The sequence below is a fragment of the Carassius gibelio genome, chromosome B9 (assembly GCF_023724105.1).
Source record: "Carassius gibelio isolate Cgi1373 ecotype wild population from Czech Republic chromosome B9, carGib1.2-hapl.c, whole genome shotgun sequence".
Lineage (NCBI taxonomy): Eukaryota > Metazoa > Chordata > Actinopteri > Cypriniformes > Cyprinidae > Carassius > Carassius gibelio.
In genome coordinates, this window is record NC_068404.1 from 13,838,244 (window position 1) to 13,858,285 (window position 20,042).

General features: G+C 37.7%; 2 protein-coding genes across 2 annotated transcripts in view; one reads left to right on the plus strand and one right to left on the minus strand.

Annotated features, from left to right (window-relative positions):
* The window catches only part of LOC127965215 (uncharacterized), a 231,803-nt gene that overhangs the window by 110,421 nt on the left and 101,340 nt on the right, over nt 1-20,042 (minus strand). The window lies entirely within an intron of this gene.
* Nucleotides 107-18,655, plus strand: gtf2e1 (general transcription factor IIE, polypeptide 1, alpha). The gene is made up of 5 exons (XM_052565890.1): nt 107-227; nt 891-1,537; nt 16,185-16,386; nt 16,590-16,828; nt 17,420-18,655. The coding sequence occupies exons 2-5, from the start codon at nt 1,090-1,092 to the stop codon at nt 17,878-17,880; spliced, it is 1,350 nt and encodes a 449-aa protein (XP_052421850.1). The 5' UTR covers nt 107-227; nt 891-1,089; the 3' UTR covers nt 17,881-18,655.

A 20,042-nucleotide genomic window follows, 5' to 3' on the forward strand; every position in this document is an offset into this window, starting at 1 on the left:
CCGAAAGCGCATGTACTTATAGTTTAGTGATCGGTATATTAAATAAATGTACTGAAACACAGCAAATTAGACCCTTAACACATAACACATATATATATAATTTAAAGCGGCCCATTTGACTTTTCAGCGACATCTCATGCGTCATTTCCGCTCAACGTTAGCGTGATGCTGAACCTATGTGCTGAACTAGGAAACTTGTTCAGATCTTAACAGGAGGAAAATTAAAGGTTTGAGCTTTTTTTTTTTATTATTCCTGTCGTTCAGGCTTTTTATGTTGTTTGTTTTTTAACGATATTAATCTAACTATAGCCTTCATTATACTCCGTTTCGATAATCTAATATTAAACTCAACAGTGAGATAAATTAAGCTTCAGTGGGCAGTGAGCAGTACTGTCACTTTGTTTTGGTTCATTTAATTCATACAATTTACTATGCGTTTGTTGCCAAATTTTATGACTACTAAACATTACTACGTTTATATTCTCTCTTAATTTACAGTGTTTGAACTGGGTAAATATGACTCCTAAAATGAGCCCCATCACATTGGTATTTAAGCTTTCTGTTAACATCAATATTTGCTGTTCACATTAAAACCCAGCTAAACCGAGCTTCTGATAATGCTTATAGCTAGTCATTAATGGTTCTTAGCTTTCTGTATGGCAAGTCATGATGGAGCAAATCATCCAGACAGCCTTTCTTTACTAGATTAAACATTGTTTTCTGGCTAACATGGATTGATCGTAGAAAAAAACTATGAGAATGATATATATATATATATATATATATATATATATATATATATAGACCTGTTGATATTTGGATGGAAATAAAGACAGTTATTGGATCATATGTGTTACTGATCTCTTTTTCTGTTCTCCCACTATTCACAGACCTCCGTCATACAATCCCAAAGTCATCCACCTGATTAGCTTTTTGAATACCTGACAAGCTGACCCTTCCTATTACTATCCACTCCCATTCCTCCTAAAACCATATTGTTCTTGGTCTTAAAAATACTTCCACCTCCTGCTTTTGCATTGTTTCTCCATCTTTCCATCGTTTAGTTCCACTCTTTCCCTCCCCTCCATCATGACTGAACCAGAGCTGCTCACGGAGGTCCCTGCGTCTCTGAAACGGCTGGCCAAGCAGGTTGTGCGAGGTTTCTATGGCATCGAGCATGCTCTCGCTCTGGATGTGCTGATCAGGAACCCCTGCGTACGTGAAGAGGACATGCTGGAGCTGCTCAAGTTCGACCGCAAGCAGCTGCGTTCGGTTCTGAACACACTCAAAGCTGACAAGTTTGTCAAATGTCGTATGCGCGTGGAGACGGCACCTGACGGAAAGACGACAAGACACAATTACTATTTCATTAACTACCGGCTACTGGTTAATGTGGTGAAGTACAAGCTGGACCACATGCGCAGACGCATTGAGACAGATGAACGGGACTCGACTAACAGAGCATCCTTCCGCTGCCCCTGCTGCATGAACACATTCACTGACCTTGAGGCCAACCAGCTGTTTGACCCCATGACCGGTGAGTATGAAAGTGGAAGATGGCTGTTTTAAATTGTTTGTTTGAAGGTTATAAACACATGATCAAATAAGCTATACTTCAAGCAGGGCTGCACAATAAATCGCATGCGATATTTAATGCGCATCTTGTCAGTAATGCTGGTTCTGTAATCAGCAGTAAATCTCCATCACCTGCGTGCTTTCACATGGAGCAGCATTTACTACACAGAGCCCTTGTTCACTGACAAGCTGTGCAAAAACACAATCATATTTTGTGCATGTTTTGCGCAGCTTGTCGGTGAACAACCTGCATTTCAGCCCGAGCCCAACGGTCCCTGAATTTTTTACGCCCCTTGAACTCGTCATAGTTCAGACGGGCGCTGGGCCTCTGGTCTGCTTTAGGCTTCTCCTTATTTTTATATTTTAGACATCCATCAATTAGTGAAATGTATATATAAAATTATTGAGCTGCTATAAGAGCTGCTCGACAGTGTTTAGAGTCCTGCAGCATGCATGTGTGTGCCGTCAGCGCAGCTGAACTGTTCTGCATTCAAATGCACGCAATATGCTTAAGCTTGCCGCAAAGCATCTGCAAAAGTAATTACCATAAATGTGACCGGGAGAAACAGTAAGGAGATATTTGAATTATGTACTAATAAACTACTGTTTTCTGAGTCTGTGTCGCAAGGATGCAGTTGCCGAGCCTGACTCATCTCTTTATTAGACGCGCCTTTACAGAGAATTGCATCTTTACAGATTATGATTATAATAAAAAATGTATTTCATTAAGTAGTCATTTAAATCTTTCTGTGAGGCATGTATTCACTGAGTGTCTGTTCATTTCTGTACTCCTGTTAAAGACGAGATGGCAGAAAGCGCATCGTGTTTGTTTTCTTTACTAAAATTACTACATTTTGTTGATATTGTGAGTGCTCACAAACAAAAGTAAACACTTTGCAGTTACGAATGATTACTCTTACCTTTATGAGCAAAATCTATGGTATATGATCACGCTGGCACCTCCAAGTCCTGCAAAGCATCTCCACACAAACTATTGGATATAGCGCACATTAATTTAGGTTTAACGTTTAAACATAAATTGATCAAACATAGCCTCACTCTCTGCCACATGGCTGCTTGGTCGTTACTTTAAAAAAATAAAACTTCTATTTAATGATCAAAAAATGCTCCAAAGGTTTTTCAAAATTTACTTAATAAAAAAAAAAAAAAAAAAAATATATATATATATATATATATATATATATATATATATATATATATATATATATATATATATATATATATATAGCTCACTTTGCTATTACATGCAATACTTAACTATTTTAATAGCTGAAACAGTAATATAAGATGTTTAGTGAGAAGGGGGGAAAAAAGACGGGCTCGGGCTGGTAATTCTGATAAGCTGTCTGACAAGGGCCAGGATAGGGCATGCAGTAAGCGTCTCGGGCCAGGGCCTAAATTTGAGGCTCTAAACAATGGCTCTGTGTAGTTAATGCTGATCCATGTGAAAGAGCGCAGGTTACAGAACCGACAATACTGACAAGATACACATTAAATATAACATGTGATTTATCGTGCAGCCTTATCTTCAAGGATGTTTCATTAAAAGACATCATTGACATTAGGGTTAGGCGTCATTATGGTACAAACATGCTGCTCGCATCTCAGTTTGTCTAACAGACATTTCTTGTTGGATGATGGACCAACACCTTCAACTCAACCTGGCTAAGACAGAACTGCCTGTGGTTTTGAACAAACCCATCACTATCAAAATTTCTCCATCCAGTAACATTAACCATAACGCCTTCAAAAACAGATAGAAACCTTGGAATCCTTAGCCATCTTCAAGAAACGACTAAAAACACATCTGTTCCATCTTTATTTGACCGTCTAACTCATTTAGTGTGACGTAATGTCCCATGGTGTGACACACATAAAAGAACCACAGATTTGAATTTAACTCAAAATAAACAAATATCACTCAACTTAAAATGGTATAATTTTCAGCATTGAACGGATGACAGCAAAGTTTGTCTTGTTGTCAAAGTTTGTCAAATGGATTTAAAATCAGTTAAAGCAAACCAAATGTAATAAATGAAAATGCATCTGCTTTAATTTCTCTCTTCCCTTAGAATTTCATGGAACAAATATATTCTTTTGAGTGTTATAATTAATGGTATTGTGAGTGATTGGTCAAAGTTACTGTGTGATCATTATGTTGAAAATCAATTAGAAAAAACTAGGGCTGGGACTTTAACGTGTTAATTGAGATTAATTAATTACACAAAAAATAACGCGTTAACTAAGATTAATTAATTACAGGAAAAAAATTCCCGCATTTTTAATAACTTATTTTTGCACCGCGGACCGTTTCTCACTGGATGAGTTTCGGCGGACCGATTATACTGGAGCACCAACTAGCGTTCGCATATCACAGCAGCACATCAAGCCTCAAGTATCACCTCAACGCAAAACATATAGCAGCTAGCGTGGACTTTACACTTTATGTTGAACTGTGTATTATTTTGTTGGTGCTACTGGCAGTTTATGTTGAACTCTTTATTGTTTTGGCCAAGGTTATTGAGAGTTGGACTTAGTATGTTATGGCCTCGGAAGCAACAGAGAGATGTTTTCTAATAGTCAGTGTTTCCAATGTTCTGAATGTAATTGACAGTATTGTGTTTTACTTAAAAAACACTTTACAGAAGGTTCCAGCACCTATAAGCTACCTGAATTTCTGAAATGTACTATTTCTAAATTGTTACTAAATATGCTATTGCTACACTTCATGGCAAAAATTGCACTGGTCTGCTAGACTTGGCTGAACTAAAATAAACAATATTTTGTTGCTTAAGCGTATGTATTCAGTCATTATTCAATGGTATACTATAAATCCATGTGAAAAAAAAATTACTTCTCACTGTTCTCAGGTCAAATATTTATATGCGATTAATATGCGATTAATTTCGATTAATTAATTACAAAGCCTCTAATTAATTAGATTAATTTTTTTAATCGAGTCCCGGCCCTAGAAAAAACTAATAAGTATCTTTTTATTATTTTAATTTATTCTGGCTGAATTTATGTATATTCAATTCAATTAAAGTTTATTTTTATAGCGCTTTTCATGATACAAAATGTTGTGCAAAAAGCTTCTAGTTTAAATTCTTAGCCTATATTTAGTCTTCGCTTATCAGTGGTGACGGTCAAGTTGATGTCCTTATGGCAGAAATGTACAGTAAAATTCATGCAGTTAGTTAATGACAAGTAATCAAACACACGGCGAACACTATTAATGGCAATGATTATAGGTTAAGATTACACTAGCAAAGTTTCGTTATTTTGGACAGTTAAAGGATTGGCATTATCTGATGTCGTCTGAGGGGTTGGCATCATCTTTTCTCAGGTGTTTATCCATCTCAGATCTCCGTAGGATCCATATACGATGAACACATAAGCTTACATTGGCTATTGTAACCGCGAAGTGGTTTTGTAAGATTCAGCAGAAACCATTTTGAAGTTCTTAATACCAAGCTGGTCTCACATTTAAGGGATTGTGTGATCATTGTGAAGATCCTAAGCCATGTACATTAGGAAGTACCAGATGTTTTTAATATAAGTCTGTGTTTGATCTTTATCTTTTCGCCCATATTTGGTAAGTACCTTGTAATCTCAAAATGAGTGATACATTCATTCAAGTCACTTTATCCAGACCTCGGCAGAACTGTGTTCAGGCACATGATGGCAGCAGAGGTCAAAATGTGAAATGTTTTCAACACTTGAATGAACCTCACTTTTGGAGACTGCTGAATTGTGTCAGTTTGCAGACAGTAATCACAGACAGGAACGGAAATGAAACTTTATTTTAATAGGTTTAAAAATAAAGAGGCTGTAATCTCATAGAGGCGGCTGTAAGGATAAGCACACTGCATTGACATCATCATCATGCCTCTCTGCTTCTGTGCCTACTGTTTTAACACTTCTGACTTCAACAGCTGCTGATTTATGTACTTAACGAAACACACACACACCCAAGTGCTGCCCTTGATGTGACTTGTGTTTTAATGGTTTCAGAGAGGGAGTATTTGTGAAGCTTTGCACACTGCTGGCCATCCCAGTTTAAGCTTTTACTATGGACTGAAGCCAGCAAAACCTAAGTCTAACCCCTAAAGTTTTTACCAATCTGCATACTGTGTGTGTGTGTGTGTGTGTGTGTGTGTGTGTGTGTGTGTGTGTGTGTGTGTGTGTGAGAGAGAGTCCATTCCAGCAGTCTTGAATCATGTATAATTGATCTAACCGTTGTTGTGTTCAGGAGGAAAATAAATGAAAAGAGAGTCTGAAGAACAGTCTCTCCACACCACTGAACACTTTAGACTCATATTTATGGCCACTGAATAACACTTTACCTTGATTCTTTTCAAGTATGTCTGTTTTTAATGCGCATGAAGTGTTTATCTACATTCATAAAACAGATTTGGACAGTGTTTGTAGGAAATTGACTGAATACATGGGCTCAATGAAAAGATATTAATGTGGTATTGTCAATTAAAGGAAATATTCTAAGTTATTTTCAAACCTCAGTGTATACGAACAGGAAACAGTAATGGATTTACGATTAATGCCTGGCAGACAAGACAACCAGAGGGCTTTTACAGAAATGCGCAGCTCTTTTTGTATTATTAAAGCAGTTCTTCAGTAATAAAATGTGTGTAATAGGAGTTGTAAAACTCTTAATTGTCATTTAAGACACTGATTTTGTAGATGGAGAAACTTCAAGATATTGATTCCTGTGTGCTGAGTTGCTCCATAAAAATGTTCTGCGTATAGTCTTTATGTAGTTTCCACATTTATCAAGCAAACATGATGTCTAGGATGTTATTTATTTATTTATTTATTTTAAGCTGGTCATCAGCAGTTTAGCATGCACTGTAAAATTATATTGCATATTTTAATTCTATTGGCAGTGCTGCCCAAGGAATGTGAGTTGGAACACTGACAGTGGCTGCGTCTGAAATCTCAGAATAGGTACTTCGTCTGAATAAATACTTTACCACCATTAAAAAAAGTATGTTCCGTGTAATATAAATGTGTGTAATAGGAAAGTAATTGTACTACATTTATCATGTTGTCACCATGTGACCTGCAGCATTAGTCAAGTAGCTTCAGTGCAATTCTCAAATCCTCTGCCATGGCCTCACGGGACAGTAAAGCGTCCATTATCATTAGATGTGCACTTCAGAATCTTGCCAGAAGTAGCAAATTACTTTTTGCCTGCTGTTTTATGAATACATATTTCTCTACGTACCGTTTTTGCCTACTATAAGGAAGTAAGTATATCTGGATGCAGCCAGTGTTTTTTTCAGTACTGTTTAGCATCATAACATCACTACTGAATCTACAGCATGATAAGTGTGGTTCAATTCCTTGACAAATATAACAGAGCAAAATGTTTAATCAGCTTTAGGGCTGTCACAATTCTTCGATTTAAATCAAGCACTTGATTAAAAAAAAGAAAAAAAAGTACCTGGCAATATACTGGAAGTGGCGCATTGCATTCCACAGATGACTTCAAAATAAGTCTAAACCCTTCCTCTGAGTTTGCATGTCCACATGTTCTTGTTCAAGAAATTCAGTGGCTGTAGCATTTCTATCATAAACATGTGGCCAAATACAGTCATGGACAAAAATATTGGCACCCTTGGTAAATATGATCAAAGAAGGCTATGAAAGTTAATCTGCATTGTTAATCCTTTTTATCTTTTATTAAAACTTTCATTGGATAATAAGAAATTAAAATGGGGTGGGGGGGTATCTATTATGAAATTATTATGAAATAAATGCTTTTCTCAAATACACGCTGGACACAATTATTGGCACCCCTAGAAATTCTTATGAGTGAAATATCTCTGAAGTATTTTCCCATTCAAATTCACAATTTTGAGCACTCCAGGGTGATTATGAACATGAAATTAACCAGCCATGGCTTCCTGTTTCACAGAAATATAAATAGGAGTGGAAACAAAGGCCAAATTCCCTTAATCATCCATCACAATGAGGAAAAAAACAAAGAATATATTTCTGATGTGCAGCAAAAGATGATTGAGCTTAACAAATTAGTGAAGAAAGAAAAGAGCTAGAGCAGTGAAAATTCCCATTTCCAACATCAGGGAAATAATTTCCAATCAACGTAAAATGTTACGAAACTGCCTGGAAGAGGATGTGTGTCTGTATCATTCTAATGCACGGTGAGAAGGAGAGTTTCAGTGGATAAAGACTCTCCAAGGACCACAGTTGGAGAATTGCAGAAAATAGTTTAGTCTTTGGGTCAAAAAACCTTTAAAAAAAAAAAAAAAAAACAGCACCTACATCACCACCATCTTAAAACAAACTCCAGCATATTCAGTTATCAGACATGACTGGCACTTCAAATGGGACTGGCTTCTATGATCAGATGAAACTAAATATGAGACTTTTTGCCGCAAACACTTAAGATAGGTTTGGTGTACATGGATAAAAAGTACCCCATGTGTACAATGAAATATACTGGTTTATTTTTTAAAGTGGTCATATGATGTTTTTCTAAAGATTATTTTGTGTATTTGGTGTAACATAATATGTTGACATGTTTTAATGTTCTAAAAACACATTATCTTTCAAATACTGTACATTGTTGTAGGTCCTCTATGCCCTGCTTCTCTCAAATGCATAATTTTCTACAAAGTCCTTTTTTCTGACAAGTGCAGTCTGCTCTGATTGGCCAACTGACCACAGTGATGAAGCTCCTATGTGTTTGCAGTACACAAGCCACGGACGGTTAAGACAGCTGACTCCACTGTGTGACCCTGTATCTCTCACACATCACACAACATGCAAAACTCTGCATTTGAACATTCAATAGCAAATACTTAAACTTATAACAAAACATGCAAAACATTGCCTAGATACATAGCATCTCCCTGACATGGCTGCTTCAACAATAACTGCGGTTACTGAAACCACCTCTTCTATTTTTGTGTGAACATTTGGGTGGCGTTACGTAAATATTTCCACATAGTGACGTAGAGATGTGGGGGCGTGTTTGAATGAGCCCTTTTAGGGGGTGTGGCAGAGTTTTAAAGGAAACTCTTCTCTAAACTTAGACGAGTTGATACGTACCTATCCCGTCTCAGTGCGTGCACTCAATCGCTCTAGTGCACAGCGCCACTATGCTAATGTTTAGTTTAGCACCATTCATTCCTTGGGATCCAAACAGGGATTAATTTATAAGATACTCTTCCATGTTTTCCCTATTTAAAGAACGTTACATGGGTAGTTACACGAGTAAGTATGGTGACAAAATAAAATGTGGAGATTTTCTAAGTGGATAAAAGCACTTCGCAGCACTTCGACCTTGGCGTATTAATATACGATACGATACAATATACTTTATTGTCCCCTTAGGGGAAATGTTTCTTGGGCTTAGTGAATGCTGCATATATACATATAAAAGCACATCAATTACACATAAAACATACTAAACCGGGACAAAGCATGCAGACAGTATATCAAAAGTCACAGTGCACAATGGAACTAACACTATCACACAAGTTCCTGACCCATACTGGAGTGATGATATTATTGCGACGAGGTCGAAGCGCTGCGAAGTGCTCTTCTGCCATACATTGTAGTCATCATTTTTATACACTTAAAGAAATCGCCACTGTTTATTTTTGTCACCATACTTACTCATGTAACTACTCATGTAACCGTCTTTAAATAGGGAAAACATGGAAGTGTTTGGTAGCTTCTAATTTCATCTTTATTTGGATCCTAAGGAATGAATCGTGCTAAGCTAAATGATAACATAGTGGCTCCGCACGCTACAGCGATTGAGTGCATGCACTGAGACGGGAGAGGAATGTATCAACTCGTCTAAGTTGAGGGAAGAACATAGTGGAATATGGATAAACAGTGGGGTTTTCCTATAAAGGTGCTGTAGGGAACTTTTGTAAAAAAAATATTTTTTACATATTTATTAAACCTGTCATTATGTCCTGATAGTAGAATATGAGACAGATAATCTGTGAAAAAAATCAAGCTCCCGCCCAGTGGTCCTATTGCCATTTGCAGAAAGTCATGCGCTCCCGGTAAAAAATAACCAATCAGAGCTGCGGTCCGTAACTTTGTTTGTGTTCAAAATGTAGAAAAATTAACATAATAAGCGAGTACACCATGAATCCATTTTCCAAACCGTGTTTTTAGCTTGTCCTGAATCACTAGGGTACACCTATAATAAGTGTTTATATTCGGACTATTTTAGATTGCTTCGGGGGTACCGCGGCGGAGTAACCCAGTACCTTTATGATTCTTTATAGAAATAAACAGAGAGAAGTAGTTCCGGCTACAATGTTCTTCCGCAAGACGCAAGCAGTTCTAATTATTAACCGCTAGAGCGTCAAAAGTTCCCTACTGCAGCTTTAACTTTGATAAAGAATATCTCTTTGGATTTGAAAATTTAGTCTTTGCAACATTACAGATCTTCTTCATGCACCAAAAGCTTGTAACACTACAAAAAGAAAGGAAAAATTGTAATTGCATCATATGACCCCTTTATTTAGAATAGGTACTTATGTTTATGTTGTGAGCTTATATTTCTGCTGGAGGTTCTGGACATCTTGTTTAGACACATGGCATCATGGATTTTATCAAATACCAAAGTGACTGAATCTGTTAGAAATCTTATAATGGGCCATGTGTTGGATCTTCTACCTTATATTAATCAAAACACAAACCTCAAAAACAACACAAATGGGTCACTGAGCATAAAACCCATCTTTTGCTATGGCCATTCCAGTCCTCTGAACTGAACCCTATAGAAAATGAGTGTGTTGAACCGAAGAGAAGAAGCACCAACATGAAGCTGGGAATCTAAAGGATCTGGAGATATTCTGGATGAAGGAATGGTCTCTGATCTCTTCTCAGGTTCTTTAACATCTGCAGGCATTATAGGAGAAAATTTAGACCTGTTAATCTTGCAAATGGAGGTTTCAAAACGTATTGAATAAATGGGTGCCGTTAACTGTGGCCAATGTGTATTAAAGAAAAACATTTATTTCATAATGATATTTCCCCCATTTTAAAATCTTATCTAATGAAAGGTTCAATTATTGTTAATTCTTTAAATAAAAGATCAAAAGGATGAACAATGCAGATACATTTTTTGGCGATAATTTTATGGCCATGACTGTAAGATTAAATGGACATTTTAATGAAATGTTGTTTAGTCTACATTTTAAACAAGGATTAGACTGCGATGCAAAGAGTAAAAACAGTTGTTTTTACAATAAGTTACGATTATACCGTTTTGTAAAATAAAACCAAATGATTACTTCTTTCTGATATTTTATTTGAACCAATTGTTATTGCATCAATGATATTGTATGTGTATTTTAAGTCATTTTAAAGTCTTCTGTTTGCTTAAGTCTTTTTATTACCACAAAAAATGATCCAATTACTCGATTAATCATCAGAATAATCGACTGATTACTCCTTTACCAAAATAATAGTTAGTGACAGCTTTAAACTGCTTACTGAACAAATGACTCTTATGAGCCATTTCTTCTTAGTAAACCAAAACAATACAGCACAAAACTTAATTGGGTTTAGTTAAATCATTAACTGTGGACTATTTTTCTGTCTTTGTCCCTGACTTCATGTAATTTCTTATATTTGTGAGCCCAACATTTATATAAGAGTCTTGCATAGGGCTTTTGTAGACCGTCTTGTACCAAACAGACAGGAGGAACTCCTCTGTACAGAAATCATATGTTTAAGAGAGTGATGGACACACGAGAGGAACAGAAATAAGAGAGAGAGAGCGTTGGAGGACTGAGAGCGGTGTCAGAGGTGAGTGATGAGTGTTAGAGGAATAGAAAGACAGGTAAAGAGCGCATGGCACATGTTCACCCTCACCTCTGCTGAAAGCAAACTGGCAGGCAGGGAGGCAAAGTTGTTGCTAGGATACACATCAGGAGGATTGGTGAGGATAGAGCAGAAGAACCGAACAGCCAACGATGAGGCACCTAACCCTGTGTAGACCCTGATATTGAACACATACTTATTTCCCATGTTCTCTCCTGGACTCGTGTCCCTGAAAGGATTTCTAAACATTCATGAGTTTCATGATGCACTGTGTTCTTTGTCCTCAGAGAGGGCTCAAATGTGGATGTTTTGCGACTGGCTGTTTTCACCCTGTGCTGCGTTTTGTGCTTAGGTGGCTTAGTTGCGGCTAAGAACAGAAAAGTGTATTGATCTGATTGGTCAAGCGCATCCAGGTCCCCCCTCGTTGAGCAAAAATAAAAAATAATTGATCTATGAAAATCTCTTTGATTGGTGAGGTGTTACGGGAGATAAGGAGATCTGACAGGTCAGGCTTGCACGGTAATAAGTCACTCGCTGATCCTATCTCGGCATGTCTTCACGCTGCCTCATTTTGTTATCTCCCTCTAGTGTTTCCTCCTTCCATCTGAGTCGCACGTGTGCAAAGAACAGGGCTGTAACCACCCAATATTTAGATTTGCAAATATGTTTTTTTGAATGGCTGATTTTTATTATTTTTGGCATATTGTATGCTATCAATAATCAGGAAATGGCAGTGGGTTAACTCATTTTCAGAAATTTGTTTCTTTAGTCCTGCAGCTGTCTGGAGTGGATGTTGGTCAATGGAAAGAGACCAGAAAATTAAAAACTCCTCACATCATTTTCAGTGAAAGCTTTAATCAGTGAGCACTTTATTTAAAATGATGCCATGTTATATAACCTTGGCCCTAATACAGATTATTTGATTTTAGAGTAATTGAACTACCAAAGAAGCATCTAAAATATATTTTTTAAATAGTTTCTTAATGCATTTGATAATTTTAGAATTGTAATAATGCCCACACAAACTTTTTTTTTCTTTTTCTTTTAACAGACAAATAATATTGAGACATGAATCAACTGGCTGTCTTTCTGATTCAAGACTTCGATGTACAGGATTACTGACTTATTGTATTTGGTATACTTTACAGACATGGTTATGCTAGCGTTTAATGTTCCAAGTAATGTTTTTAAAGAAATTTATTTTAATTAAAAGAGCATACATTAAATTCGATCAAAAGTAAAATGAAAACTTAAAATTAAAGTAAAATATCTTAAATTCAAATAAAGTACAAACAATTTAAATTAAGTTTTTACAGAAAATAAATGTTATTTTACAGATTTTTCCTTGTTTCAATTACGATAATTTACTTAAATTTTTACGGTTTTGTTTGGCAGCCATAGGACATTTTTTTAAGGTGTAAAATCTTTATTTTACAGATTATTTTACAGATTATTTTCTGGTTTCAGTTACGATAATTTACTTTAATTTAAAAAGTTTTGTTTGGCAGGCATAGCTGCCAGTCATTTACCATTTTTTATGGGACTTTTTTTTTTTTTTTTTTTTTTACAGTGCACCTTTGTGAGCAGAAGAGACAATTCCAACAAGTCATTTCCAACAGCTTCACATAAATGTAGTGGATATGCCCATCTGGGCATTTCCTGCAGACATTGCAAATCCAGTGTGAATTACTGATGATGGGGGATACTGATTTTGGACGTTCTGTCCTGAAAACTAATCCTTTCTGAATAGGGTTTTAGATGCTGTCTGTAGAGCTTAACTTGTATTGAATCCAGAACAGTTATTATTAGAAGTCATCTATATACATTCCTCCAAAGGAGAACAGTTAACGGTATTTTTTAACGGTATTTATATTGTAATTATTCTTATTGCATTAGCACTGCTGCAATTAGAATCAATGCGGTACATTTGTCACAGTTGCTCAGACCCCATCATGAAAAAAAACTTTCTCCTCTCTCAAATGCTGAAATGATGCTGGATTCATCTTTTAAGGGCTGATCACAAAAGTCCTTTTGTATTTGGTGTCGACGACAGAACAAAGCGCCGTCCTGTTTTCAAAAGAGCTCTGATTCACTGGAGCGAGTGCTATGTAATTTAAACCAGACCTATTCATATCTCATAGAAAATACAAAAACTATCAACACAAAGACACCAGGCCCGACAGAATCCTTAATGTATGCCTACACGCTAACAGCAGCGTGCCATGTTCCTTTAGATCATTGCGACAGTACAATGTGTACGCACAGACCCAGTGCACACTTTGACTGAAAACAAAGATTACAACAAGAGTGTGTGCATGTGCAATATTGCTTATTGTCCAAGACTTTGGATTTGATATCTCTACAGAATTATTTTGGCTGGAAGCCTCTATTGGCATGTAAAAGAAAAACGGAAAAAAAATAATAATTTCTTAATATAACATCCCTTAACATTGGTCAGTGCCTCCCTTTGGAAGAATTTTGTAAAGTTTCCTTTCTGAGCTAGTGAACTAACTTTCTTTCTGTCACTTTAGAGTTGGTTCAAATGCATGTTTTTGGGTTCCAGAGTTTGATTTTTTTTTTATTATTGTTCACATACATATTTGATCACTGAGATGTATCTTGCTACTTTTGTAACCCAAATGAGCAGTGCCTTTTTTGACTCAGTTGAAGTTGATACAGGACGCATTCATGTGTTTAAAAACATAAGATGTAGATGTAACAGCAGAAAGGAAAAGAACACAAGATGTGTTGACATCATTTTAAAAATGCAGTGTCCATATACTAAACGTTATAAAAGCAGCGAGAAAGAGACCTACATAAAAAAAACTATTAAATGACAGTGGAGTGAATTGCAAAAATGTGAGATACAGTATAGTGGATAAAAAATACAAAGTAACTTTGAAACTTTAGTGGCATATTTTTATAATGCGGTTTCACAGGCCGGATGCTGCGAAAGACGCAAACAAAATGTTCAAAGCTGTCATCCAGCATACTTTCATACAGAAAAACCTTGGGGGGAAAACTATTTTGTGTTTAAAAATGTGAGACGCATGGTAGTGTAATGAAAAAAATAAGCTTAATTACTAAAAATTTGTTTTGCAAAAGTTGAACTACTTCAATGCAGCATTTCTTAGTGCTGTTTTTACATAGATGTTTTTACATTATGTTTACATAGAAAAATAATGAAAGGGCAGTGCAGTAAAGTGTGTGTGTGTGTGTGTGTGTGTATGTGTGTGCGTGTGTGTGTGTGAGAGAGAGAGAGAGAGAGAAGACAGGCAGACAGACTGACTGACCAGGAGGGCTGCAGTAAAATTGTTCTCTGCACTCCAGGCTCGTCAATATTTCCTCTGGAGCGGTGTCAAATTTGACGTGATGTGAAAAGAGAAAACATCTGTAGTAAAAAGGCCTAGCTGGAGGTGATTGTTTTTCAGGAGCACCTCCACAGATTTTGTTGTCAACTTTCCAGTAAAGCTTTTAAAATGGAAATTGCGGCGTATCGTTTACTTGTTCGATTCCCCTCAAGGCCAGAAACTCAGAAGCTGTTTCACCATGCACTCAGCACATAACATGGGAGTAATTAAACATAAAAAATATGTTCATGATAGCAAAACATGAAAACGAGTTGAGAGACATTCTAAATGAAAGATTATCATTAAAGGAAGGTTACAATAAACAGCAGCACCATCTGTGACTGACCATTAAATGCCAAGTACACACATATGTAAAATATGTCAAGGCATGTACTTTATATTCAGCTAGTGGTTGGAGTATGCTACACACTCATACAGAGGGCCCTGCTGTGTGTGTTCTTGTCAGGAGGCTGTAAATAACTTCAGCAGCAGATGGCAAACCAGACCAGCTTCGCTTGCCATGGAGCCATCAGTGAATTCTGGGGCAAAATGTGTGTTTGCGTATGTTTGTCCTTGTGTCCGTGACTGTTTTATCTCTTTCAGTAATATTAGATGGTCAGCAGTGGTTTTGGCACCATCCTCTAGATGGCATTGAATTGTAAATGTACCGCACCATGGTTCTTTTTGTAGTTCCTTAAAATATAAATGCTTTTTCCTTTTTGGTAGCATTGCTGTTTTATTTTAATAAAATATTTTATTTTGAGAATAATACAATTACAAGTTTTTGATATAAGATTTACAATTATTCAGCAAGGATTTTTCAGCTGATTAAAAGTGACCGTAAAGACATTTATAATGTTGTGTATTTGTAAATGAATAATTTTATTTTAGACTTGTGCAGCATCAGCCGATCCCAGAAGTCAAGTAGTCATTTATAACGAGTATGTCTTGTTTAGCCAGACTGATTCGTTGCTGTTTTGAAAACTTTGAATGGTGACAACATTTTCTCACCCGCTGGCTGCTGATGTTAGTGGTTCCTGGTTCGAGACCAGCGGGTTTGTGAGCAAAGCCGATTTTTCGGTCCCATAACTGTTTGGTGGAAACGCCAAAGGATAGGTGGGCCAGATTTGGCATTTGCTCCAACTGCACAATTGGCACCATGTCTGTGGGAAAAGGAGAAGTGGAATCCAAGCCTCTGGCTCACAGCAAGCCAGAGATATAAAGCCACTTAACAAAGTTTTTCTGGGCTCTAACTTCCAAAACGAATGACCTGGAGATGCCAAGTGTGATGGATGTGGTGCGGTGAAGTAGTTGAGAATGAGGGTCGATAAGCAGAATGGTACTTTCAACACTTTGATCTATTGTGCTTAAGACTTTTTTTTTTTTTTTCAAACACAGGAACCTTCCGCTGTACCTTCTGTCAAACAGAAGTAGAGGAGGACGAATCGGCCGTGCCAAAGAAAGACGCCCGCACTTTGGTGGCGCGATTCAACGAGCAGATCGAACCCATCTATGTACTGCTACGAGAGACGGAGGACATTAACTTGTCACATGATCTTCTGGAGCCCGAACCGTCAGAAATCCCAGCCCTAAAACAAAGGTCAGCACCTCCTGTTCAGTCGAAGTGGCAGGTTTATGCACTAGACCGTGTTGTTTTCAACTAAAACTATTAAACAAAAAAGACAAAAGCATGCAACAAAATAAAAAAAAATATAGAGTTAATTCAGATTATTAAAAACTATAAATATTCAAATAAATAATGTTTAAATAAACACTATAATCCACCTTTGCTATTTTCCGCAGTCGGGAGCGGGCCGCCCAGAACGCAGGAGGAGCTGGTGCAGGGGCACCTGGTCGGGAAGTATGGAAAAACAAAGGCTCATCGTATGACCTCTACTCGCAGGATGTGGTCATCAGCATGGAAGACCAGGAGCCTCAGCCTGGCCAGACTACCGAGGGAAAGGCCCCCAAAGAGAGGCCCATATGGCTGACGGAAAGCACAGTGCAGGGGGCGTACAACGAGACAGATGCTCTGAAGCAACGTGAGTCACATCAACTATTTTGAAAGTGGTTTTTGTGGTCATGGTCACATATTTAACAACGTTTCATGCATTTTTTGGATTTGCCTCTTGTTTATACACTTCTTGGGTCTGAATGCATAGTCTATCTATTTATAAGAGCAAGCGCACAAATTGGTAAAAAGGGATATTTATCGTCATTCCAAACATTTTGGATTTTTTTTTTTATGGAACACAAAAACATATTTAGTAGAATATGTATTCTTTATTTTATTTGTAAATAGACATACATTTTAAGTCATTTTTCACTGAGAAACTTTGCTTTCACGTACTCAAATTATATATATATATATATATATAAAAAAAAAACGTAAATGCATATTCAACATCATTGATGAAAGAGGAGAAGAAACCAAATGTACAGTTAATTTATTGCAATTAAATTCGAGTACTTGGAAGTCAAGATTGTTATTGAAAATCAACCCCGTTCCTATAAAGCTGTCTTGTGGCTTCAGAAAGAAGAGTTTAGAAAGTATAGCACATTTATGGTGAAGAAGACATGCATCTAATTTCACTCGATTATTTTCTTCTTTTCTTCCAATTTTTACACACCAGCTGGCGAGGACTCTGTATTAACCCAGGAGGGAATGACTGGACGTGGAGCTGCACAGGATGAGAACGAGGAGGTGATGCTGGCTCTCCTCATTCACGAGAAGAGGAGCGGAGCTGGTCCAGGAGGTGCTGTCGTCTCCAGACCGACCGTTCCAGCGGCTAACGCCAGCGACTCTGACAGCGATACCAGTGAATCGGATGAAGACTCACTGCCTCAGGCTCCAGTCCACACTATGCGCAACGCTACAGCCCTGCGGCCAGGAAAACAAGAGGATGAGGAGGACGAAGATGATGATGATGAGTTTGAGGAGGTCGGGGACGACCCTGTAGTTATGGTGGGGGGAAGACCTTTCTCTTACAGGGAAGTGAGCCAGAGACCCGAGCTGGTGGAACAGATGAGTGCTCAGGAGAAAGAGGCGTACATTGAGATGGGCCAGAACCTCTTCCAGGACATGTACTTCTGAGTCCATCATGTCAGTCTGCTTCACATTCTTTCTCACTTTTGTCCATTTTTTTTCCTTTACAGAATAGTTTCGATCGCTCTCTTTTGCACAGTCTCAAACGGTGTTGTGCGACGTGCCAGAGCTGAGAAATGTAGTGTTATATCATTGACCGTTCTTCTTTTTTCTCATCCCTCTGCCATATCCGCATATGAAGCTACTCTGGTGCCAATGATACCAAAGTATCACAGTTGTAAACAAGAGTATCGTACATTGGCAAACACACTCGCAATGCTACCTTTCTAGTTTGTTTGCAGTCTCGCCACATTCAAAGACATCCAGATGAATACTAGTGTTGCTGCAGTGACCTCTGGGACAGTTTTACTCAAAAGAAAACCCCAAACCGTTGGGTTCTATGGGGTTTTTCTGGCTTTTTAGACATTTGAATGACTGCACGTGACAAATGTTGTTTTGCTCAAAGCTGCCGAGACATTTCTGCATCTTCTTGCTTTCATGTGTTTTTCCATGGCTCTTTTTCTCAACAGTATTTAGCAGGACTTGCAGTTTGAAAGGAAAGATGAGGGATTTTGTTTTTAGCCGACTGCCTTGATGTGAGTTTTGATGAGATATGTTTGTTTAGAGTATGATTGCTTTCCTTTCACGGCAGAAATGAGCATTTCTTCTTTTGGTCTCTGCCTTGGACATCACTCACTTCTGTTTGTTTATCCACAAGTGGAATACATTTTTTTCAGTTTGTTAGACATTTTACAGTAATAAAACCCTGAGTGTGAAAACTTCAGTCTGTGTATTCATGAATCGGTGTGTGCAGCAACCTTAATAAGAGATGAATATGAATTAATAGATGAGTTTCATAAACAAGAATCCTGCTGTTATTTCACATAAATGTATTCACAGCAAATTGTGCTATTTAGTTTATTTCGCCCAGAAAGGAAAACAGGTTGGTTTTGCAGTGACTGTTGCCAAAAATGTTTGAATTGACCTCTAATGTGTGATCGTGTAATTGAATTGGGAACAGAGTCTCCGGGGAAGTGCTTTGGTGCAGCTGCGGTTGAGATGATGCGGGAGATAAAATCGGTGGTGTGTTGACACGCAGCCAGACAGAAAACCAGCAGTGCTGCTGTCACGTCACATTACAGGTGCAGAACTATCTGCGGCTCAATGCAGGGGGTGTGTCTAAATGATATGTAGGGGGGTGAACTGAAACTTATGGCTTTTGTAATCTGATTCTTAAAATATGTTTTGCAGTTTTATTAAAGGAAAAAGAATGTTAGGATAGAAACGTAATGACAATTGTTTGAGCTTTTGCTCAATTTCTATGGTAAAATTTAAGAAATTTGTGACATTTACCGGTTACCAAAAAGCACAGGTATTTTTGTAGCAATAGCCAACAACACTGTATGGGTCAAAATTATAGATTTTTCTTTTATGCCAAAAATCTTAAAATATTAAGTAAAGATCATGTTGTCAGGACTCGGGTATGATCTGTCCTTTTTTCTTCCTTTTTCTTACTTCGTTCGTTTTTATATTTATTTTTTCGTTTCTACTCATTTTTCTACACTTGTTTTCATTTTCTTTACTTTCTTTTCTTTCTCTCTGATTTTTTATATTTTTCTGGTTTTTCTTCCCTTCGCCCTAGCGCCAGCTGATCTCGCTTTGCAATCTAGGCTGCGGCTTGTCCGATGCACCTGTTCCCCCTCTATCTCATTACTCACCTGTTCCCGTTATCTCATTACTCACCCTATTTATTCTGCTTGGTTTTCACCCTTCCTTGTCAGTGTGTTCTGTGACCCTTTGGCTTCGGTTCTGTCCTGTTCTGGTCAGTTTGCTGGTTGGTTTGTCTGCCCAGTTAGTGTAACCTGTGTTTTGCCCTCAGAGGATTTTGGACCGCTCTTCTGGTTATCGATCTGGACTGTTTTTGATTCTGATACTGCCCGCCGTTCTCAGCCCTGTTTGCACCTCGCTTGACCCCTTGTCTGCCCGACTATTCTCCTGCCTGCCGTTGTTGGATTTGTTGCTTCCTCTCTCCTGGCGTTCGCGGAGGCTGAGCGCTCGACCTGCCCGCTGAGCAGCGTGAAGTCAAGACTTTTTCTCTCCTCCTTGAGGGGTTTTGTTTTATTTTGTTTTGTTTTTGACGTTAAGTCGTCCTCTGAAATAAACTCTGTTCT

What these genes read in the sequence shown, in the direction of transcription:
- gtf2e1 (XM_052565890.1), top strand. Translation starts at nt 1,090, where the DNA reads ATGACTGAACCAGAGCTGCTCACGGAGGTCCCTGCGTCTCTGAAACGG. An exon ending in ATCCCAGCCCTAAAACAAAG is followed by an intron (nt 16,387 to 16,589) that starts GTCAGCACCTCC and finishes TATTTTCCGCAG; the next exon opens with TCGGGAGCGGGCCGCCCAGA. An exon ending in GACAGATGCTCTGAAGCAAC is followed by an intron (nt 16,829 to 17,419) that starts GTGAGTCACATC and finishes TTTACACACCAG; the next exon opens with CTGGCGAGGACTCTGTATTA.